The sequence below is a fragment of the Nannospalax galili genome, unplaced genomic scaffold, assembly GCF_000622305.1.
Source record: "Nannospalax galili isolate Female #2095 unplaced genomic scaffold, S.galili_v1.0 scaffold318, whole genome shotgun sequence".
Lineage (NCBI taxonomy): Eukaryota > Metazoa > Chordata > Mammalia > Rodentia > Spalacidae > Nannospalax > Nannospalax galili.
In genome coordinates, this window is record NW_008341889.1 from 4276881 (window position 1) to 4301225 (window position 24345).

Genomic DNA, 24345 nt, shown 5'->3' on the forward strand with positions numbered 1-24345 from the left:
CATCACAGGCACTGCCAGTAGCTCAATCTGGGCAAGTATCTCCACTCATCTGCCCTTGTGTGAGGGGGGCATTAATATCTGAAAAACCCAGGCTTTCCTCTCTTCAGTAAGGAATATTTTGTCCCTAGAGGAGAAGGAATTGCAGCTGTCAGATATATTCTCTTGTCCCAGAAGTTTCAATTAAAAAGAGAAATTTGGGGCTGGAGAGATGGCTCAGTGGTTAAGAGCGCTTGCTGTTCATAAAGAGAGCCAGACTTCAGTTCCCAGCATCCATGTTGGGCGGCACACAACCACCCATAACCCCAGCACATGCACACACACACAGACACACACACACACAAAGGAAAACTCGTGTTTCTTATAAATATATAACTTTATATATTATATGTATTTACAATATATACAGGATACAAATATTTTAAAATGTAATACTAAGAACAGTTTTGGAAACAGATGTTTTCCCAAAAAAGACTGGGTACTATCCAAGGTGGGTTCCTGATTTACCTGGATCTCAGCTGCAGACAATGGCCCAGGCCCAGGTTTATGTAGACGCCAAAGGGAAGAGTTGCTGGAATATGGCTCTGCCCCCTTCCTGAATACTCTGGCTTTCTACTAGCACCAGCTAACATCGCCCATGTGCACCCCTATAATGGGCAAACTCTGAGGCCTGGACATAGTCCCTGGTACACTGTTGGCACTCAAGTTCTTTTTTTTAAATTATTTTATGTGTATGAGTGCATTGCCTGTATGTATGTATGTGCACCCATGTGTTGCAGTGCCCACAGAGGTCAGAAGAGGGTGTCGGATCCCTTGGAACTGGAATTACAGATGGTTGTTAGCCACCACATGGGTGCTGGAAATTGAACCTGGGTCCTCTGCAAGAGTAGCCAGTGCTCTTAACCACTGAGCCATCTCTCCAGCCCCAAAACTCGAGTCCTTGAGGAATGAATAGAAGTGAGTCCTTTTAATCACCAGCTCTAAGACATCATCTCCATGGCCCAGAAGACAGCCACAGAGCTAAGGGTAGACTAGAAGCAAATGCCTTAGGAGTTGCCACATTTTAAGTAGAACAGTCTAGAGACCCAGGAGCCAAGTGAATTAAGTTCCCACAGACTGCCATTTCTTCCTCTTGCTTTGGAATCTGGAGCCACTGGTCACACCACTTATCTTCCAAAAGTTTCTTCACATTCAACTAGTTCATCGATCGTGCGCAGTAAATCTTCAAATGAAGGCCTTCCCTCTGGTTTCTACAATTAAAAGTCAAAGAGAAACTGAGTTTCAGAATTCATTCCCAAGAAAATTCTCATTGCTCAACATCCTGCAGCACACTGCAGAGAGGTGCTCATAGCTCAGGGACTAGGGAATATAGGCATCTCTAAGCGGGGTCTGTTTCTATGTAACCTACCCCACATGCTCTGCTACAAGATGTTTCTGAGACTCTGTTTTCATGTCCCTGTTCAAGGACCTATTAGAACTCCTTGAGAAATCAAGCCTTGTTCATTTGTAGAGCCCTCTGTGACCTCCCCCTCCCCCCAGCCCTTGTCACCTAACCTCATTTCCCACAAAAAGCCTCACAAGGCTCTTTGTTAAATCAGACTAAGCTCCACCCTTGGGCACACACACCTTGTTTATAACCACCTCCTCACATGTGTTCATGCTGTTTTCTCTAGTACCACTTCCTGCCCTCTACCCACCCCAATCAGTGCCCTTCAGAGGTGTCAGAGCAAGTGACAGGGAGCCTGGGTTTGGGGGCTAGATGGGCCTCTGTTGCTAACTGGCCGTGGGCAAGCATCACCCATGAGTCTTAGTCATCTCTATCAAGTGATCACAGTACACGTAGCCACACCTCCAAGGGTTATTCTGAGAACCAAATCTAAAGGACTAAGTCCAGGGTCTGGTACACAGTGAGTTCTTGTGAGTTCTTGTCTTTCAAAGGTCATTTTGGTATCAATCTCTTCTAGGAAGGTAACAGTTTTCAATACTTCTAGAGACTGAGGAGAGACTTGGGGAAATTGAGATTAAAGGAGGAAACCCTCTCTAGAGAGAGAGTACTTACTGCAATCCCGTAAGTACTTTATAGAAAGGAGAGGCACAGCTTCCCCAGGCTTAACCCCAAGTCCCTGACTGTGGAAAGGGTCTCACTTAGGAGTGAGGGAGCAGCCAGAGTTTGTGTATCATCAGCATTATCCAGTTCACAATATTCAAAACCGACAGGAAAGAACTGGCTTCCTACCTAGAGCTCGAATCATCACGAAGCAAACACAAGACCTCGTTACGCTGTAAGGACTGTACCTTATCCACCTACCAAGCCCAAACTTTGACTACTTTACAGATTCAATAAGAGGCATAAAGAAGTAGTCATACCTCCTGCCAACACCTCAGCATCACCTCATATAAGTACTTAGACGCCAACTTCGGCCGGTAGAGTCGGTGGCCTCGTGTAACCATGGTTACCACTTCATAATTGGTGTTTTTCTCAAAGGGCATTCTGCCTTCTGTGAATACTTCCCACATTAAAACACCTAGAAAAAGGTAAGGTTACTCAATGACATGTCTACTTCCTCCTCAGTGCAGAGGGGAGGAAATGTGGAACACCGTTCTTACCAAATGACCAGACATCTGACTTGCTGCTAAAGCGGCTGTAATTAAACACTTCCGGTGGACACCACTTCACAGGAAACTTAGCACCAGAAGAACTTGTGTACTGGTCGTCCAGAACATACCTAGGTTGAGATACACCATGGGTTTACCCCTCCGCATTTCATACATGGACTTTCATTTCTCCCGTTAGAAAACAAAACAAAACAGTGATTGAAGTCTAACAGCATCTGGCTGAAGTCAAAAGTTCAGCTCAGTGGTCAATTTAAGGGCGTGAGAGAGAGAATGCTGTGAGGTATTCACATCAGTATCTGCACTTTCACTGTTCTGGTCATCTTTCTTTTTTATTAGGCAATAGAAGCAATACTGTAAAATGATTACACTGTTTTGTATGTGATTTTGTTCTTTAAACAAAATTTCACTTAAAAGCCTTGTAAGTGAAAGATCTAAAGCACAGCTGCTCTAAAGGAAGTGGTGACAAGTGTCTAGAGACACCCATGCTGGAAGCCCCCACAATGCCTCAGAGCACAACTCAAAACTACAGCAAGTATGAATAAACTAGAAACAAAATGAAGTCCGGAAAGAGCGTGAACATATTTACATACGACACTTTCCACACTCAAAACATTGTATTATTTTTCTAGTGAACATGTATAGGCCCATCTAGAAAGACACAGAAACTAACAACTCTGGCTACCTCTGGGGAGAATTCTTTACTCTTGATAGATGTGAGGATTTCAGCCCTTTCTGTGGTGTGTTCAGCACATATTTATAAAAGGAGTGTACTAGTATAGCATATATTTATATGAAGTCAATTTCTAAAGGTGCCATGTGAAAATATTCAAATGAGTATACAAACTTCCTCTTTAGAAGGGTACAAAGATGGTGTCTGGCCAACAGTGCCACCATGGGCTGTATCAAATAGTCTTCAGTCAGGTAAGTCTGAATTTAGTGAATAAAGAGTAGCTTTACAAGGACTGATAAAAAAGTATTGATTTTCTGAAAGCCAAATATATGAATATCTAACATAGGAAAGTCCAGGGCTGCCTGATACTAGATATCTTTACATACAACAAATAGAGAGGACTGAGTAATTAATGCCTCTAGAATCAGAAGATGCCAGTAACAGCTTTCACCTCCCTAAGCTAACATTGCCTTAAGAGCTGGCATTGGCCATGCAGGACCTGAGTCTTATGTGACTTTTTAACTCTTCTAGCCCTGCCCATGGACCAGCTGCCTAAGTCTTCTTCCAGTTCTCTGAGCAGGCTAGCCTTGTCCGAAACGCCAAGCTGTTCCACTGTTGCTTCTTTTGTTTGGGGGAATCTTTTGTGCTTCTTTTTTTTTTTTTTTTTTTTTTTTTTTTTTCTGGAGAAAATTTCAGCACAGGCTAGGCTCCAATCTAAACACCAGCATTTGGGAAAAAAAAAACTGTTTTTGTTTTTGTTTTGGGGAATTTTTTGTGTTTCTTTTTTTTTTTTTTTTTTTTTTGTCTTTTGGTGTCCATTCAGTGTCCTCATGGAAAAAAATTGTTCTGGTCCCCAAATACCCAATGGTTACTTCTACCCTCAATCCCAAGATATCTCTTTCATGGAGGGCAGAAGACTTTTTTGAGAAAGGTCAGATAATACAGAAGTATTTCAGATTCTGCAGACACACAGTACTTGTGTGAACTCTCAGTTATGCCACGCCAATGAAAAACTCCAAGACAGCCATCAACAATCCTATCTCAATAACACTATTTTATTATGGACACTGACTTAAGTGTCAGATAATTTCCAGGTGTCCTGATACTGTGAATTTCTTTTTAACTATTTTCAAATGTAAAATCCACCTTCAGCCCACAGGACACTCAAAAAGAGGAGTGGCAGGCCATTATCTTCTCACCCCCATCACAGTCACTCAGTCCAGCTCTACATTTCTCCCTCCTCCAGTGTTTAAGCTGCATGTGGACAGGACTTGTAAAGCTTGTTCTCTGCTGTGGTTTACAGGGTCGGGCCTGGCACATACTAGACACCTCATTTCTAATGTATCTAATCATGGGTAGAGGGAGGGAGAGAAAAAAAGACAAAATACTCCTTAAAGTTCTTTTCTAAAACTCTATCAAAATCACAAAAGTCAAGAGAATAAAAACACTACAAACATGAATATTCTAAGATCTGGATCACCAAACACATTCCAAAAGATTCTAGAAAATAATCCACACTGGCGAGAAAGCCATGGATTTAATAGGTTATACTACCATCTAGTGGAGAAAATTACTAACACCTCAATATACAGTTTCTCTCATATCTCCTAATAGTAAGATTTCCTTTCTATTTCATTGGTATAAATTATTCCCACATTTAAGACAGGGTTTCACGTAGCCCAGGCTAGCTTCAAACTTGCTATATAGCTAAGAATTATTTTGAATTCCTGATCCTCCTGCCTTCACCCTTCAAGTGCTGGATTATGAGCACGCATCACCACTACCAGCTCCTAAAGTCTATATATAATAAGTTTATAATAAATCATAACTGTAATTTTTTACTTTATTTATTATTTTTATGTGTATGCGTGTATTGCCTGCATGTAGGTAAATGCACCCATGTCATGCAATGCTCAGAGAGGTCAGAAGAGGCTGTCAGATCCCCTGGGACTGGAGTTATGGACAGTTGTTAGCTGCCATGTGGGTGCTGGGATTCGAACCCAGGTCTTCTTCAAGAACAGTCAGTGTTCTTAACCACTGAGCCATCCCTCCAGCCCCCATAAATGTATTTCAAAACAATTCTTTGATACACATATGATTTTATCATTTATTAGAGACAAAGGCATAATAAGGCATAATAATGTCCTGTTTGTCTCATACAGTACAATCAAAAGTTACACTAATTTGATATAGGCTGAGGAATGATGGCAAGAAAACATAAAAGCCCTTGATTTCCATAATTAAATTATTATGCTTCTATAAGAGCAGAAAACTTAGTATATACAATAAAAACTCGAAATTCATAGGAAAGTCTTGTATCTGAGCTGATGTGCATCAGGCAGTTGCCATTCGCACTTCCTGGTGACAAGGTGCACAGTACAAAATATGTGTATGTATGCTGTGTGTTCAGAGCGAAGGCTGCAGTGAGGTTGTGTAATGTGGCATGGGCGAATGCTGCCAGAGACACCTTGGATTCTTTATGTGTTTGATTTTTGTATTAATTTTGGTCAGTGCACATTCAGAAGCCCTTTATTCTTGCCAATTTTTTTGTGTGTCTTCCACATTCAGTTACGTGACCACTGGGCTCATAACTCACAGTTTAATTGGCTTCTCTCCCTTTTTTTCCCCCTCTCCTGCAAAGTCTTTTGAAGTGGCTGCTTTTTTTAAATGAACTCTCTTTGTTTGCGCATATAAGTTCTGGGCTGTTTGATACAAATCTAGCATTATTGCCTCCCAAGGGTTCTTCATGTGAACTCATCTAATTCTTGCCTGCCCCTTCCATTGTTAGATTTTTAAAATTTTCGTTTTTCCATTAGGTGTACGTGTGTGTCTCCGTGTGGGTTTGTGCTCATGATCTTTAGTGAGACACAAAATGAGAAAGAGACAGAGGCAGACAGACACAGACAGGTGAAGACACAGAGAGAAAGAGACAGTATGCCTACATATGTGGAGGACAGAGGACAATCTTGGTGTCGTCTTCACAAACATGATACTTTGAGGCAGGGTCTCTCCATGGCATAGAGCTCACCAATGAGTTTAGGGTGGCTGGCAATGAGTCTAGGGATCCACCCATCTCTGCCTTTCCAGTGCTGGGATTACAAGCATGTGCCACTACTCCTGGCTTGTTTCATGTGTTCTGGTCAAACTCAGGTCCTCATGTTTTCAAGGCACACAGTTTACCAAATGTGGTATCACCCAAGACCTTCCCCCACTTATCAATTGTACAAATAATGTAACCATCATTTCAAAGCACATAATCCTCAGCCATACCTAGCCATTCCAAAATCAGATACTTTCACAACTCCTGCTTCATTTACTAGACAATTTCTGGCAGCCTGGAAAACAACATTATGATGTTATATTAATTAAAAAGTGCTACAATAAAGGAAAAATGTAAGCTTAGTTTATAGTAAATATAACACAGTCAACATTTGCAAAGGCTATAAATGCATTCTTACAAATTGTTTGCATCCTTACAGAAAGTGCCTCCAACACATACTTTTGAAACAACATGCAGAAAGATTAGAAATAACATAATACCCAAGGTATTATGGCATTCTTTATCAATGGTTGTATTTAAATAAGGATTAATGGACACCTCAATCATCTTCTCTTTCCAGTCCTATTCTTACTAGACATGTGATTTTCTTACTATGACAGTGCCTCTTGAAGTTTTTAATCTAGGTTTCCCCTAGATGAGTTTAGTAGCACACAATCATCAAAAAGACCAGCAACCAGAGATTGATCACCTCAACCCCAAATAAGCAAAAGAATAGCTATATATAAACAGTGTTTGAGATTTCCAATACATTAAGACAATATGCTGAATTAGTCAAATCCATTAGCATGGATTATTTAACATATGTGTTCTCTTGTCTATTCTTTAAGGTTATATGGTTCAAGAAAATAATTTGGTAGAACAGCATAGAACTTCTCAAAAGTAAGATATATTTTTTAATTTAATTTTTAAAAAAATTTCATATGAGTACTGTATTTTGAATTTTTATTCATATATTTTAAGTATATGAGTGTTTTGCTTCTATGTATGTAAATGCACCCATATTGTGCAATGCCCATAGAAGTCAGAAGAGGGCACTGGATCCCCTGGAACTGGAGTTATGGATGGTTAATAGCCATGTGGATGCTGATACCAAACCTGGGTCCTTTGCAAGAGCAGCTGTTAAGGTCCTTAACAGCTGAGTCATCTCTCCAGTCCCATGAATACTGTATTAACATCATTTCTACCCCTTTCCTCTCCCCTCTCCAACTCCTCCAAGGATCCCCCATTAATGACCTCTTTTACACACACACACACACACACACACACACACACACACACACACGCACAACTTAATCCATTTAGTGTTGGTCTATTTATATGTGTTTAGGGCTGACCACTTATGATCAGATAATCTGTCAGGGAACTTGTCCCTGAAGAAAACTGGTTCTTCCTCTCTCAGCAGCCATTGATTGCCTGCAGCTCTTCATCTAGGGGTGGGGCCTGGTGAAATTTTCCCCATCCGTGTTGCCATGTCAACTGGTATTGTCATCATGCAGGACTTGTTTAGGGAACAATAATGTTGAGGTTTAATAGGTGCTGCTTCCCTGTCATGTCTAGAAGGCACTAACTCCTTAAGTGTAGCTCTTACCCCTCATCAAAGAAGCTTTTTGTAGCAGATGGAGACTATTACAGAGATCCACAACTGGCCAAAATGCAGAGAATAAGTGACCATGGGATGCCCAATCCCAATTGGTCCTTCACTAAGGCTCAGGGAACATCATGGAAGAGGGGGGCAGAAAGATTGTAAGAGCGAAAGATATATGTTTAACACCAGAACCCAGGGACAAGGCATAGTTGTCTTCCTGACTATTCGGACACTTATTTTCCTTATGAGGCAGTTCCCCTTATATTAGGCTCTCTCCTCTGACCACATTTTAAGAGTCTCTTCTCAAGTGAGACTTAATATCAATATTTAGAATTATCTGCATTGTCCTACGAGGACAGCCACAATGCTGTCACTTCCTGGTCCATGGGATTCTTTGTCCAAGAGAGAAACACATGAGAAACTTCCTTTAAGAAGTGATAAAGAATACATGAAGTTATCAGAAAAAAGTGATGGGAAGATATGGGAGGAGTTGGAGGGGAGGGAGTGGGCATGGATTTGATCAAAACACCTTATATGCATGTATGAAATTCTCAATAAATTATTTATTAAAAAAAAAAAGAAGTGGTAAAACCTGCTAGAGTTTCATATAAGTCTCATGGCTCTCCCAAACGTCAACTTTGCTTTCACAAAAATAAGGTCTGTGTGGACAAGTGCAACCAGCTGGAGTCATGAATATTTTCAACTTGTGTCAGTTTTAGAAGTTCAAAAATAGGGAAGATGCTGAATTCATGAGTTTCAATATGACAGTCTTTGTCATAACTAAGCATAATAATAAGAATTCATGTTATATGTAATGTTTACAAAGTCCTTTGCCTCAATTATATACTATAAGCTTTAAAGGAGTCTTTTGAGCAAAATAACACAAATAATACAAAAAAAATAACACAAATCCAATTTACAGAATGGATTGGGTGACTAACTCACAACACACCTAGGCAATCAAGTCTTTCATTGCCAAATCCTTAATCCTTTATTATGCTTTAAATCTGGAGCTAGCATGCCAGTCAGAGTGCTGACTCTAGAGACAAACTTCCAGGGTTCAAATCCAACCTCCACCAATTTCTTTAACCATTGATGACATTTTATTCAATTTCATTCATTTCATTTTCTTTGTCTTTAAAATGGAAATAGTAATAATATCTACTTCTTATGGTTGTTATGATGCTGAAATGAGTTTTTCTTGTACAATACAAAACCAATGCCTGTGCAAGATGATGTTGAATTTTTTTAAAAAGAAAGAAAAAAAAAAAAAAACCTTGCAACTAGACTCTAGAAAAAAAAAATATGTCCATGTTTCAAGCACAAGGAAACTAAAACTAAAAACGGGGCAGGCTCTAGATACAAATCATATCAATTTTGGTGAAAGAATCAAGGTAGACCAATCATGCTGCTGCTATGCTGAAAACAGCTGCAAATGTGAACAGCTGGAGAAAAACAGCCGGTAAAGAGTAGGGGGAGGGTGGCTAGGAAGTGTCTCCACCACAGAAATTTAGAACTAGTTGTAAGCTTTTCTTTCCTTTCCTTTTTTTCCAGTCTTTCCCCTAGTGTGTTGAGAGATCATGATTCTGAGCTCAGGATTGCTCTGACAGTTTCCATTTACAATGTGCTAGGTAGAAAAGAGCCTGAGATTTGGTCAGAAGGTGAAGGCCAACCCTAACTTCTCTATTTATCACATTAGATAAGTCTTTTCACTTCCCCAAAGCTGGCTTTATCTCTAACACAATGGTGGTAATAAATCTTCTACACAATCTATCCCCTGGGAATCTTCTAGAGCTCAAATAATTAATTCATGGAAACTTACTAGGAGATATTAAGTTGATAAGTTATTAGATTTAATAAGATCTTTCCTTTATGAAGTGAAACGTACCAAGTTTTTAAAAAAAGACCAATAAAATAAAATAAAATAAAATAATGAAACCTTGTTAAGCACAAAAATAAGGTACTAATATATCATAGCTCACTGGCTAACCCAGTGTGACAAAGGCATCTAGCTGGTGAGTGGGATGCAGGGGACCACAGTTACCAGGTCTCTGTGGATGAAGCTGTTTCTTTCCAGGTACTCCATCCCTTCACATACATCCTGACACATGCTCAGCAGCACATCTCTGCTGAAATGACCTTGTCTCTGCCGAAGGAAATTCAGAAGGCAGCCACGTTCCATGAACTCAGTAACAATATATATGGGTTTCTGCTGGGTGCATACACCATAGAGCTGTACCAGCTTGGGGTGTGTTAACTTCCTGGGAGCAAAGACATACACACATAGAATTACCACAGGAAAAGAAACCAGCAGGTGTTAAGTGCTGGGTAGGGTCCATTTTTAATAGAGAAAAAGAAGACCTGGAAAAAGCCAGGACTCACATCATGACTTTAGCTTCTTCTATGAAGTCCTCCTCACACATGGCGCCTTCACGAATAGCTTTGATGGCTACTTTGTACTGGGCTCGCCATTTGCCTAGTCGTACCACTCCAAACAGCCCACTCCCCAACTCCCTCATGAAGGTCAGCTCTGAGGGATTAATCTCCCACTTCTCTGTAAGACAGAGGAGGAAAAGATTCTTTAATAAGAATAGCATGAATTCCTAGGGAAAAGAGAAGTTCCAAACAAGCCGCCTTCACAGTTGAGGCTGACACCGTAATAATCACAGAAAAACAGAGAACAGCCTTACATCCTGCACCTAGATCATATTGAGATGTTCCCCTCTGAAGTCATCCAGTACGAGCAGAGGGAAGCAAAGAAGGCAAGAAAACGATGCCTAATAGGCTACTAATAGGCCAAATGGCTACTAATAGGCTACTAATGACATAGCTGAGCGTTTAGGTATTTTTTTTTTAAACAAATATTTTTTCCTTTGCTACTCTTTCTCCTGTGTTGTTTTTCTTTTTCATTCTGTGGAGTTAGGAAGAATTAAGCCTGTTATTTAAAGGGCTTTTTGCCAGAAGCAACAAAAAACAATCACATTGGAAGCAATCTCTAGCACTTTCAACCTTACATTCCTGAAAGGAGCTGACAAAGTGGATGAGAATCAGGAAGGCAATGATTTATTTTAGCTGGACTGTGAGAGTTTATTTTTCATCTGTGGAAATTTTTCTGATGAATTATGAATAATGATGAAGAGAGAAAACCAAAAAACCAAGTGTCACTATAAAGTATAATCATCTAAAACACACTCTATCAACTTATGAAAAACAGTTCTACAACTGGTCCCTCTGAATCTGCTTTTGCTAAAAAGTGCTGACTCCTCACTTGGGCCCACAGGGAAGCTAAGGCAGGGTGTAACGTGGCACCTCAGCCTTCATTTGCACCTGTCTCTGTACTTACTTGTGCATGTCTGTGTGTTGATCGGTCAAGAGGCATACATCTAAAAACTGGTAACACTTAACTTATCTCATTTCCCTTTGTGGCTGAAGGCACGAAGGGAAGGGGAGCGGAGGCATCTTCTCACCAGCTGTTTTTTGTTTTGTTTTGTTTTGGTTTTTTTTTTTTTTTTTTTTTTTTTTTTTTTTTTTTTTGGTCTTTTTTGAGACAGAGTCTCCCTGTAGTAGACCAGGCTGGCCTTGAACTCACAGAGATCCGCCTGCCTCCGCCTCCCAGCACTGGGTTCAAAGGGGTGCGCCACCAAGCCCAGCCCCATCAGCTTTTAAAGACACCTAAATGTCTCCTAAATCTATAACCTTGGATTCCAGGAACAGCAGAGCCTCCCAGGGAAGAACACACCCCAGAAGAGGGCACCCTGGAGCAGGAACAATCTTTTCCTGAGAAACAGCCTGTCTCCTCAAGAAGTAAGGACTTCTTCAGAGCACCCAGCAGAACCATAACTAAGATAATGATCAACCAGACCACACCTTGACTGGGACTGCTCAATCATGTACATCTCCAGCCCCACCCTGACCTAATTCTTTCTCTACTGAAACCTAAAGCTCACAGCAGAACCCCGAAGACAAACTGGGGTTATTGGACCTCTTTATCTGTTCCTCTTTCCTATAGACAGTGATTAAACTGACTTTCTCTGCCCACCCCCCACCACTCATCTTAACTGGCATTTTGAGATAAGTGGCACAGTTTCTTCCAGAGCCTGGGCTTTTGCTCTAAGGTTCTGGCTACAGTTCCCCAGCACAGAATTCTACACATATAAAGATGCCTTGTAGAACTGGATTCTTTTCAAAGGGAACTAGTCAATGCAACTACAAAATGAGTTACCATAGCTGAAGCCTGCTGTGGTTGGTGCGTTCCTCCCCTTCGTACTAACCGGGTACCGCAGCCTGGTAACAAGTCCTAAGAAGCAAAGAAACTATTACAGTTAAATATTTTCCTATCATTCTACTTGGTCAAATGCTGCTGCAAGAAATGTACTGGGAACTTCATTTACTGGTTATTTCTGCCTCATATAGCCATATGCTATATGCTTTCACCCATCTTCAAGCTTCCTTTTAAATATACTGTGTATCTGGCACCAAGCTACTTAACTCTCCTCTCAAACATTTGAAAGGATATTAAAAGACTTCCAGGTACTGGAAAGATGGCTCAGTGGTTAAGAGCACACACTGCTCTTGCAGAGGACCAGGGTTCGAGTCCCAGCACCCAATGGTGGCTAACAACCATCAGTAACTCCAGTTCCAGGAGATTTGATGCTCTCTTCTGACCTCCAAGGACAGTGCATGACATGGGTGCATTTACATACATGCAGGAAAAACAGTCATACACACAAAATAAAAAATAATAAAATATGTTTAAGTATTTCCAATAGTTATTATCAGTGATTTCATGGGTTTTTTTTTCATTATGCTATCAGAGAATTTTATTGGTCTGCTAAATATTAACTCAATGTTAGTGATCTTTGTGTTAAGATCCTATTCCAGGATATTAGCAAGGAGGAATATGAAAGCTGGCAATCAGTGAGGTGAGTTAAATCCTCTAAGCTGTTTATAGCACTAAAAGAGAAACAGGAGGTTCCTCTTTTGTAAACACCAGAAGGGTTTCTAGTATTTCCTCTGTACAGTACATCTCATCATAACTTAAAACTGTACGTGTATCTGCTCCCCTCAGGAAACAAGACCTGGGAGACCCAGGATCAATGACCAGCCAATGTCCACCACACTTCAAACATTGGCTCAGATTCTAGCATGCAGTAGGCACTAAATACATGTCTGTTAAGTAAATTAAGGTAGTGGTGAAAATAAAACAAATAAAACACAAAAAAACAGGAAGAAATATAACAAAAAGTTATTTAGAGAAAAAAATGATACGAATTAATTGCTCAAATACTCAACACAGAATTGCAACACAACCCAGCAAACCCACTCCTCATACCCCAAAGAAATGAAAAACCATGTGCCAGTGTTCATATCATCATTAGTCATGAAATCCAAAATGTATGAAGTAACCCATGTCCACACATGGATTATTATTTGTCAATTAAAATGAGGCTATCTCATCTTGCATGCTGCCTCAACTTAGAAATTCCATCTTCCTCAGGATTTCTCTGCTGGGACATGTTAGACTTGAGCAGAACACACAAGGCAATCTTAAGAGTGTGCTCAGTAAGTCTATCATGGGGGAAAACTACTGGGACTCTTCACTCCCAAATCCCTAGTGATCCCTGCAACAGCCTTTCCTCCAACATCATCACATCCCAGATTGCATCTTGGTTTCCATAAGCAGATGAGGGTGTGCTAAGATAACTCCCAAGATCAGAAATTAGAGGGTCAGTGGTCTGCCTCACCATTTAGCATTCTTATACTGAAGGTGGAAATATGTTTTTTAAAAATTTAGGGGCTGGATTGAAGAGGTGGCTCAGTGGTTAAGCACACTGGCTATTCTTGCAGAAGACCAGATTTGAATTCCAGCACCTACATGGAAGCTAACAACAGTCCATAACTTATGTTCCAGGGGGATCTGACGCTCTCTTCTGACCCCCAAGGGCATTGTGGGTACAGGTACATTTACATACATACAGGCAAAACATTTTAAAATACACTTAAAAATAAAGTAAAATTTAGACTCTTTATTTGGCCTAAAAACCTAACTATTGCTCAAATATTATGTGAGGCTCTTCATAATAATTTGTATAAGATATTGCACAATTCCCATATGCCATACCCTATTCATTTTTAGAATTATCTGGTTATTTCAATAAGGGTGTATAGTTTTTTAAAAAAGAGAATACTTATATATGATACAACATGGACAAATGTCAAAATATTATAGTGCACCAAAGAATCCAGCCACAACATATAAATGTATGAGTCCATCTGTATAAAATGTTCAGACCAGGCAAATCTATTAAGACAGAGAGGTTAGTGGTTGCCTGGGGCTAGGCTGGTAAGGGGCAGCATGGGCAACCATAATGGGAACAAGATTTCTTTTCAGGATGATGACAATGTTCTTAAAATGAAAGTATGGTGATGTGATTGTAGGAACAACTGCAAATATCTAAAAGTCACTGAATCAAGTATTTTATATGGATAAATTTTGTGGCGTATAAATTATATCTTAATAACTATCACCTGAAAAATAGTAAGTGAACTCACAAAATAGCCACAGGTTTTGCAAAAAGGGCCTGTGATTAAAAACTCAAATGTTAATTTTCCATAAATTGGGCTAGGCACCTGGCTATCGGATATCCTGTATAAACATGATTTATGCTCTTATTTTTTTATGTTTGTTTGTTTCTAAGAGTATTAGAGATCTAAGCAGCTGAAAAACCCATGGGACACAATTACAGATGATCTGCAATCTCCAACAGTTCCACCTTACAATTTTTCAACTTTAACACGGTACAAAAGTAATATGTGTTCAGTAAAACCAGCCTGTTTGAATCTGGGTCTTTTCTATGGCTGGTGAATTTTGATCTTTTCCCGGAATAGTAATGTAAGACAGATACTTCAAGAGGCTGTGCAGCTGTGCTGAGCAACAACTCCCAGTCAGTCACATGATCATAAGGGTCAACAACTGATACTCTATAGTCAGCCATGTGATCATAAGGGTCAACAACTGATACTCTATAGTCAGCCATGTGATCATAAGGGTCAACAACTGATACTCTATAGTCAGCCATGTGATCATAAGTGTCAGCAACTGATACTCTATTGAGTGCTGTTTTGCTAAGCTAGGGTGTACAGTAGGTTAGGTGTATTAAATGCACTTTCTACTGAGAATATTTTCAGCTTATGATGGGTTTATTGGATATAATCCCAGTGTAAGTTGAAGGGTATCTGTACTCTCTTCTTTAAAGGCTTTAGCACAGGCTGAAATCCTGGATCAACTGGAAGCTTCTGTGACTACTCTAAAACACACACATCTTTGAGGTTTTTCTTTTGTTTTTCTTTTTGAGATAGGAAATCTCTCTATGTTGCCTGGGCTGGCCTTGAATTCTGACTGAAGCAATCCACCAGCCATAGCCGCCTGAGTTGTTCTTAAACTAGGCGTTTCTTGGATTCTTGGCTTAGTGCTGAGGATATAAAACACAGAAGTGAGAATCTCTATCACATCCTTTAGAATACCTCATGCCCCCTGATCCAGATACAGCTTTGTATGAAATCTAATGATTTCTGATTTTTCTTTGTATACAGATCATTCTTAATATGTAACCATTTTAAATCAGTTGTACTCTACAGTTAGCTAACTACAAAAAACTACCTTCAGAAGAATGTATTACAATACCTAGTCCTTTAGTCACTACCTCATATTCAAAATGGGTCTTCCCAGCTCACTTACCTGCTGCGTTGTGTTTATGATATTCAATGATCTCAGGAATTGAACCAAAAGCATGCTTTTCTGCTAGGTAATATTTCTTTGGAGATGTTGCTGTTTCCTTTATGTGATAATGCCTGAAACTTGATGAACCTTCTCTATAATAAAACAATGCAACACATTACAACCACACTGTAAATATGGACTTTTGATCTTAGCTCTCTTCTACAGGGCAACACAACCTCTCCATATTCTCTGTGCCTCCCTCTGTACGTCGCCTTCTATTCCTGGCACAGTTCTTGCTTTTCTCATATTCTTAGCTTTGCCTCTCACATTAACAAGTGAAAGCCTTAAAAGTGGTCGCTGATATAACACAGTCGCTTGTGTGCATGGGAATGAAAAGGAATGTGTACCAACTCAATCCAGAAATAATAGTCTTAAATTTGCTATTAGTTATTACCACTTTCTGTCCCTGCGGGTGACATAGACTTGTAAATGCCCAGAACAATTGCACTTCTAAAGTTGAATAAACTCGACTTACAAATGTACACATAGTATTATAGATACCTTTCTAGAACATAGAGTTCTAGTCATCTCTTGCTTTACAATGCTTTTAAGATGATTCCCATGACTGTTCTGAGGGCAAAGCTTGGACTCCCTGACACTGACATGACCTGGAGTCTGTTTCTACCTCTCAGGTTTCTTTTTCTACCTTCACTCTGTCTCTATCATTCCACACCCAGAAATAGGCACTGCTTTTGCTTGCCTGACTTCACCATATCCTCTCTCGCTGCTCAGTCAGAAACACTCTTTCCCTTCTCTCGAATTTTTCCTGTCTTGCCTGTAAGGTCTCAGCTTGGATGTCATTTGGGAAAACATTTATGAATACCTCAAATGTGTCCTGGCAATCTCTGTGTGTCTCTCTGTCTCTCTTTCTCCCCTCCCCCTTTGACCACAGCCTTTCTTCTAATGCCACCATGGCTGCCTACAGGCCTATCTGCGGCCCCACTGAGCTACTAGATCCTATTCTGCTCACTGTGGCTTCCTTAGGGCCTAGTTCAGAGCACAATAATTATTCAGTGAATGCTACTAAATTTTCTGCAGCTGTTCTCAACAACTATATATATAGAGAAAACTATAGGGGAAATTTCTAAAAATATGAATACAAAACATAATATAGACTTCAGAAATGAAGTTTAGATTTTCATTTTTCTTTTTTGAGACAGGGTTTTCCTGTCACCCCAGCTGGCCTCAAATTCGCTATGTAGACTAGGTTGGCCTCGAACTCAGATCTACCTGCCTCTGCCTCACGAGTGCTGGGGTTAAAGGTGTGTACCACCATGCAAGACGTAGATTTTCTTTTTTAATGATGAAATGGAACGTCTTTTTTGAAAATTAGGAATAGTGGAATACACACAAGCAATAGCGGAAGTTCATACAAAAACTGAATTAATGATGGCTTGGTGGATAAAGTTCCTGCTGCACAAGTACAAGGACCTAAGTTTGTGTCCGTAACATCCACACAAAAGCTAGATGTAGTGGCACGTGCCTAGAACCTCAGTGCAGGGAGACAGAGGTGCTCCCTGCCCAGCTAGTCTAGCCAATCGATGCGCTCCAGGTTCAGGGAGAGATCCTACCTCAAAAATTATTGAATAAATAAAATAAGTCACTGAGGGAGACATCCAGAAGTCAAACTCTAGCCTCCACAGCACATGCACACACCACCCACCTACACAATCACATACCACACACACACAAAAATGAACAACTGAAAAAAAGAGGATTACTTACCCCCCAAACTTTGTGTAAAGCGAGACTGTATACAAGCCTGGTTGGCTGGAGTCTCTTACCATAAAACCACCTTCTTTATCCTAAAATCCAAATTAAGAAATCCTTTTGAAAATTCCAGTTACTAGAGCCATGGAAAAGACTCGAGAGCTTAGGCTTACAATTTTATGATTATCCTTTGCCTAGACAATCTGCTTTCAACAAGTACAATGTAACAACGGAGCTCCTTGGTTCTTTCCACCCATGTGGCTTTCTTCCTTAAATTACCGGGCTCTGAGATGACAGCAAGCACACTCACAATTCCCCACAACTACAAATTCTCACGCATACTAAAGCAGAGCCCGCAACTACAGAGTCTCTCAGGGCCTTTCCAGGGTTAACAGGCAAAATGTCACAGTGCTGTAAGTCCCGGGCATGTGGGAAACGGTCAGTCCGTGAAAATATGCCTCTTCACAATTGTTTTTCAGTTCATATATTTCTCACATTTTCTATAAGCTTCAAATTCCTCACTCAGTTTCATTTTCTATCCACAGAGCATTGTCCCTGTAAATATCTCAGTGCTCTATATAAGAATGTATTTAAATACCCTGATTCCCTGGAGTTCAGTGTTAAATAATGCTCCACAGGAGAGATGGAGGTAACTTAAACAGAGCAAAGTAACTTAAACAAGAGAAAGTCTCAGTTGGAAACCACGCTGCGTGAACAATGGCTAAATCCCCAGTCTCAACAAAAGGGCAAGAAGTGGAAGCGATACATTCCAGACGCCTCCACCAATGGCACCGCATCCATCACTTTAAGATGGAACATGTATTTCATAGTCCAAAAGAAAGTTTTATTCTCATTTATACGAAAGACAAGGGGATTAAATAAGACCCCACAAGTCTATCCTATAAGAAAAATCAAGGACAACTAATTATGCTAATGAATTGACTGATAAAAATTATAACTACCACTTTGAAAACCTATTCTTTCAAAATATATTCTCATATGTGAATGTATTCAATCCTCAAAACAATCCTCTGAGGTAATTTTCTTGTTTTTCATGTTTTATTTCACAGGTACAAAAAGGAGATACAGAAAGATTGGATAGCTTGCCCAGGTCACTCAGCTAGTAAGTAGCAAATGAGAATTTGGAGGCTAGACCACCTCAGTGCTGGACACCCTACAGCTTTCTTCACTGTGGGGGGTCTCTGGTGAGCCAGTAAGGATACTATGGTGATGGGGATCAGAATGGGTAGTCGGAAGGAGCTTTGTAATGTAACTATAGAAACAAGAGCTCAACAAAACCTTGACTGGGGATAATGCACAGAAGAGATGATGCCCAGAATTATCACTGAACAGAACAGCAAAATGGTAAATGTACAGAGCTGAAGGGTTCATCATTCAATCCAAACTTCCTACCTCACAGATGCAAAAAATAGATTAAAACATCCCAGAACAACTCCCTCAGCCCAGTGCAGTTTCCTCTACAAATACTCTGTCCTTTCCTTTTACTTTAAGGTGTGAGAGCTTTAGCACCTTTTTTTCTTTAGATGTTAAATGTCGGTACATTTTCATTTATAAAAGATTTCACATAATATTAATATAAATTATTCTAAAACAAATAACTTCAAGCAAAAAAAGGAAATATGCTTCAGTACTAAAATCAAGGCAGCAAATGACAAATCAGTAAGAAGTAGGGAAAAGCTGCTGGGGAATGGCTACTACCCAGCAATATGGATGTCAATATGCCCACCCCTACCCCACTCCACTCCAAAAAGTTGAGAGTCCTAAGCCCCACTATTTCAGAACATGACCTTATTTTGATAGAAGGCTTTCACAGGTTATCAAGTTGAAGTCATCAAAGTAGCTCTAATTCAGAAGGACTGGTATCCTTATTAAAAGAGAAAATGGAAACAGAGACAGACATGCAGAGAGGGAGGATGAAATGAAGAAACCGGAGAGAACCACCATCCCAGCCAAAGAGAAGGACGCAGATCATCCCTCAGAAGGAATCAAACTACTGACCATGACTTTGGACTGCTGCCCTCCAGAACCATGAGAAAAGAAAGTGTTTTTCAAGTCACTCAGTTTGTGGCTTTGTTAGAGAAGCCCAGCAAACTAACACATCTATTCTCTTTAAAGTTGTATGAAAAAAAAAAAAAACAGCTGGTATTTATACCACAGTCTCTTCAAGCTTTAGAAATAAACATGTGGAACCACTCATTAATTAATGGTGTGGCGGCGTACACCTTTAGTCTCTGTACTCAGGAGGCAGAGGCAGGTGGATCTCTGTGAGACCAAGGCCAGTCTGATCTACTTAACAAGTCCGAGGATGCGGGGGGAGGGGAGGTTCTATTAAGGAGCAGGAGAGATGGCTCAGTGGTTAAGAGCACTAACTGTTCTCACATAGGACCTGGATTCAGTTCCCAGCACCCACATGGGAACTAATAACCATCTGTAACTCTGGTTCCAGAGGATCCAACACCCTCTTCTGGCCGCCACTGGCATTGCACACACAGGTACATTTACATGCATGCAGGCAAAATATTAATACACATAAAAATAAATAAATAAAACTTTTTTGAGACAGGGTCTCCCTGTAGCCCCAGCTGTCCTGGAACTCACTATGTAGACCAGGCTGGCCTTGAACTCACAGAGATCCACCTGCCTCTGCCTCCCGAGTGCTGGGATTAAAGGTGTGTGCCACCATGCCTGGCCATAAATAAAACTTTTTAAAAGAATTGATTAAAATTAATTTGTACTGAGATGAAACTTGCAAAACAAGCACACTTACTTCAGTTCTGAGGAGTTGCTCTGCCTTACTTCTATTTGTATTTCTGCAATACCATCTGACCAGAAAAAAAAAAAAAAGATGTTTTTATCAGATTTTGAAGATTATTTTTCATTCTTCGTATGACTAATAACAATAAAACTTATTGATAACAAATAAAATAAGAGCAAGGCAAGACAGCACTCCTAAGCCCAACAGTAACATTTTCCTGACATGCCTCCAGACTTTTTCTGCCCACTTTCTTACGAAAACATGTGTATGCGACATTTGGCTGAAGGGACATGACATCTGAAAACAATATCCAAGATCTACAGGTAGCTTCTTGTCTTGTTCTCAGATACCAATGTTCCAACATGAATTATTTTCAAATTCGCTAATTATTTCACAGTGTTCTAGAGGAAAAGGACTCCATAGCAGTGTCTTAATAATAAGAAAGGGGGGTTGAGGACACCCATCATTAGGAAATATCAGACCCTAAGTTTCTTGGGAAGGATGAGTAAGGGTAAATCATGATGCGAAAGATAGACATAAGATGACCAACCAACCACTTATAAATCTCTGCCTGTGCTAATTATATCCCTAGACCACTCAGAGCTTTCACCTACACACTTTCCTGTTTGGGCCATGTCATTTCTGTTGCTTTCTTCCTTTAACATCTTTCCATCAAGAATACCTAATCTGCTATCCACCATTCCAAATAAATTTGAGTTTTTCTTGGGGGGGTGTTGTTTTGTTTTGTTGTTGTTCTTGTGGGGAGTTTTTGGATCCTTTGGACTCCAAACTGTTGACTAGATATGGAGGTCAAAACTAAGTTACTGACAACCCTCGTTGTCCTGAGTGCGGCCCAGGGACAGCTGTGGCCTGGGATCCCTGGTTAGCCCAAGCAAACAGCAAAACAACTGATTCAACAACCACGGGGATGTGAAAGGTGTGTTACTAGAAGGGTTGTAGCAGAAAGAAAACAAAATAATGCAGAACATGGAAAGCAGGACAGCTGAAGAGGACTCCGCCCACCCACACTGAGGACAGATTTCAGCTCTGCCATCTGGCACAATACCATGCTGGAATCCCTGTCCCCAGCATGGAATGCTGAGGGGCTCCCACACTGGAGTCATAGGGAAGAGGAAAAACCCTCAGAGAGATTAAATTTCCAAGTGACCATATAACCAAAACACTCAAGTCCATGTTATGAACTTTAGGATTGGAAATCCCTATTTGAAATCCCATGAGACATGAAATCCCATGAGGCCTCATAATGAGATCAGGATTATCTGTTTTCCATGCAACAAATTATCAGTCAGTTCTTGGTCTATCATGTCAAACTTAACCATCCATCACAATAAATCTACCTTCAGCAAATGTACTATCAGGCAATTTTGTCATTGAGCGAACAGTACAGAATGTACTTACAAAAACCTAGATGATATAGCCTCCTACACCTCTAGGCTATATGCTGTACAAATACTAGAGACAGCTGTAACTCAACGGTAACCACGTGAGAATCAAACACATAAAAATATGGAAAATGTTCAGAAAAATATAGTTTTCTGCTCCACCACAATCCCACGGAAACATTGTCAAACACAAAGTCTATTTTGGTCCAAATAGCTTACAAACACAGTTTAAAACAGAAGAGGTTATCTCAATTATCTCACTATAGCAAACAAACCTAAAACAGTCCAACAAGTCACAAATAAGAAAGTAATTATATTCATTATTAAGAATTCATAAATGGTTGTAACCCTTAGGCCTAGCAGAGCAACCAAATCAATGCCAAGAACTCAGTAGATATTTGATGAATTTATGACTTAATGAACTATAATGCAGCTATGAAAATATTTTCAAAGGCTAATTAATGGCAGGAAGAAATATTCACTCATAATGGGCTGTTAAGTGGAAAAGGGAAAGAAAATATTATTAACCTTGACAGGCCAATGTGATTCATAGTATTTTCTTCATAATATTTTCTCCTATTTTTCAAGGTTTAATTTGAGAAAAAGAAACAATGAAACATTTTTAAAGGCTCTCTGGGAAATGTTCCTGTACCTTAAATGAATGAACAATGATATTGAGTTTCAAAGTTAGCTGAGCTGTGACTGTTTAGAGCCAATTCAATTGTGTTTGCATCTATAATACCATTCACACACAATACCTTCTAGAAAGAATATCTCAGACATAAGTATCACAGATTTTTTTTTTTACTGCACCAGACAACAGAACCAAGAATATGCTAACATTACCTTCTAAAGACATTAAAGATATCCCCTTAATCTTCAGAATGTCTACATATTTAGGAACATGAGAACATTTTTTGTTTTTAAAGATTCACAAAATAAACTTTTACTTACTCATACTGATCTAGGTTGTTTGATTTCTTTCCTGTGACATAATTACTAGGGATATATCCTTCGCTCCTAGAAGAATAAAAAACAAGTAAACAGAAATGACTTTACTTCTTGTTTAAGGAAAGGTAACCAGCTGGCACCAACAATTCACTATATCTAAGTACTATTTTCACACTTTATCCTCACAAAATTTCTGAGGGATACAGGACATTATTACACATTTAGATTAAGGTATTCTCTCAAAGCCCCCAAAGTTAGATAGCATCAAGGTCAAAACTCGAACTCTAAGTCCTTCCAGTAGTCTATGATGCTGGTCAAGAATTCTTCATTTTGACGGGTTTGGTGGTACACAACGTTAATCCCAGCAATCAGGAGGCAGACCACTTGAGATCAAGGCCAGCCTGGTCTACATAGAGAGTTTCAGGCCAGTTGGGGCTACAGGGAGATCCTGGCTCAAAAACAAAAAACAAAAACAAAAAAAGAACTCATAATTTCTAGGATGTTTTAAAGAAACTATCACTTCACAAAAGTCAAAGCGTTGAACAAAGCCAACTGCCACTCTGATACCTCCGAGGTTGCTACACAACAGCTCTATAAAAAGGTGGTCCCTAACCTTTGCATTGAACCATGGGGCACTTATTAAAAGGCAAATTCTTGAGAGATCCGAGTTGGGAAGACCTATATAGCAAATGAACTTTCAGTTTTACCCCAGATAACCCTTATGCACACTATGTTACAGTTTAAAGAGCATTTCTGTGTTGGCAGGAGCCAAGATAGCCAAGATACTCAATATATGAGTACAATATTATATAACTGTATTAATTCAACTGTGAACCTAAAAATTTACAGCCAGTTTTGAAAGAGATGCATCCTTGCTCTGGAAATTGTTATTGAATATGTCAATGCTGTTGTAATGAAATGCTTCTTCTAACCATGTGGTTATTAAATAATTTTTTTTAAAAGATAGTACAAAAAATCTTTATGATGTTTTGTGATGTTTTATTTGGTATTGAATCTTTAGTGGCTACCATTGTAATCATAGGAGGAGTTCGGTCATCAACTCCTGATTCTGAAATGTGGGAAAAGTTAAGGATCGGCCTTATCTTGCTTTTCCTGCATGAACTAAACCAACCAACTGATAAGATCATTCTTTAGACAATTACTAAGCGTAGATGGGATGGCAGAATTAGAAAAACCACTATTTTGTAATTTCTAAGGCAAAAATGGATCTAAGTATCATTAGTGGATGCTAATGTTAGCAGGAGACACCCTATACAGACTTCATGATGTAGTACTGAGGCCAGCTCTCAGGACAGCAGTAGCATCTTCTAAGGTGATCAATTTCTTAGAGCCAACCCCAGGTTGCAGAAAATAAGAAGACATAGAGGCCTGCTAACATTACCATAAGGGAACAACCCCCTTAATATAAATGGAGGCTCACTATGTAGGATAAATGAACTGGTCTCATCACAGATCAAAAATGAAAAAGGGAGGGGACAGCTGTAAAAATACAATAACAAAAAGACATGGGAGACATCCAAGTCAGATGTGGAAGAACACACCAGCAGTAAGGTTGAAGAAATTATTCTGCTCAAACCCTAAATTACCTGTACAAATAATGCTTTGTGTTTAAATTTCTGCATATATATATATACCTAAATATACATATACAGAGAGTGAAAAACTTAAGTGATAAGAAGGTCCATTATACTGTGTGTGGGGAGAGAGAGAGAGAATTATAATAGATCATTTCTTAGAAAAATGTAGCTAAGTATAAAGCATTTACCTAGTATATG

At 39.6% G+C, this 24345-nt stretch overlaps 1 protein-coding gene across 3 annotated transcripts in view; it reads right to left on the reverse strand.

Annotated features, from left to right (window-relative positions):
- Positions 1-369: 369 nt before the first annotated feature.
- Positions 370-24345, reverse strand: part of Tec (tec protein tyrosine kinase) — a 130234-nt gene continuing 106258 nt past the window's right edge. For all 3 annotated transcript variants that reach the window (XM_008837702.3, XM_029565710.1, XM_029565709.1), the window contains exons 8-18: positions 22553-22618; positions 20208-20262; positions 17435-17514; positions 15668-15801; positions 12152-12226; positions 10312-10483; positions 9974-10190; positions 6554-6618; positions 2605-2723; positions 2365-2522; positions 370-1247 (exon numbers count right to left, since the gene is read on the reverse strand). In XM_008837702.3, coding sequence (XP_008835924.1) covers positions 1164-1247; positions 2365-2522; positions 2605-2723; positions 6554-6618; positions 9974-10190; positions 10312-10483; positions 12152-12226; positions 15668-15801; positions 17435-17514; positions 20208-20262; positions 22553-22618 — 1225 coding nt within the window. In that variant the 3' untranslated portion in view covers positions 370-1163. The remainder of the gene's footprint in view (positions 1248-2364; positions 2523-2604; positions 2724-6553; positions 6619-9973; positions 10191-10311; positions 10484-12151; positions 12227-15667; positions 15802-17434; positions 17515-20207; positions 20263-22552; positions 22619-24345) is intronic.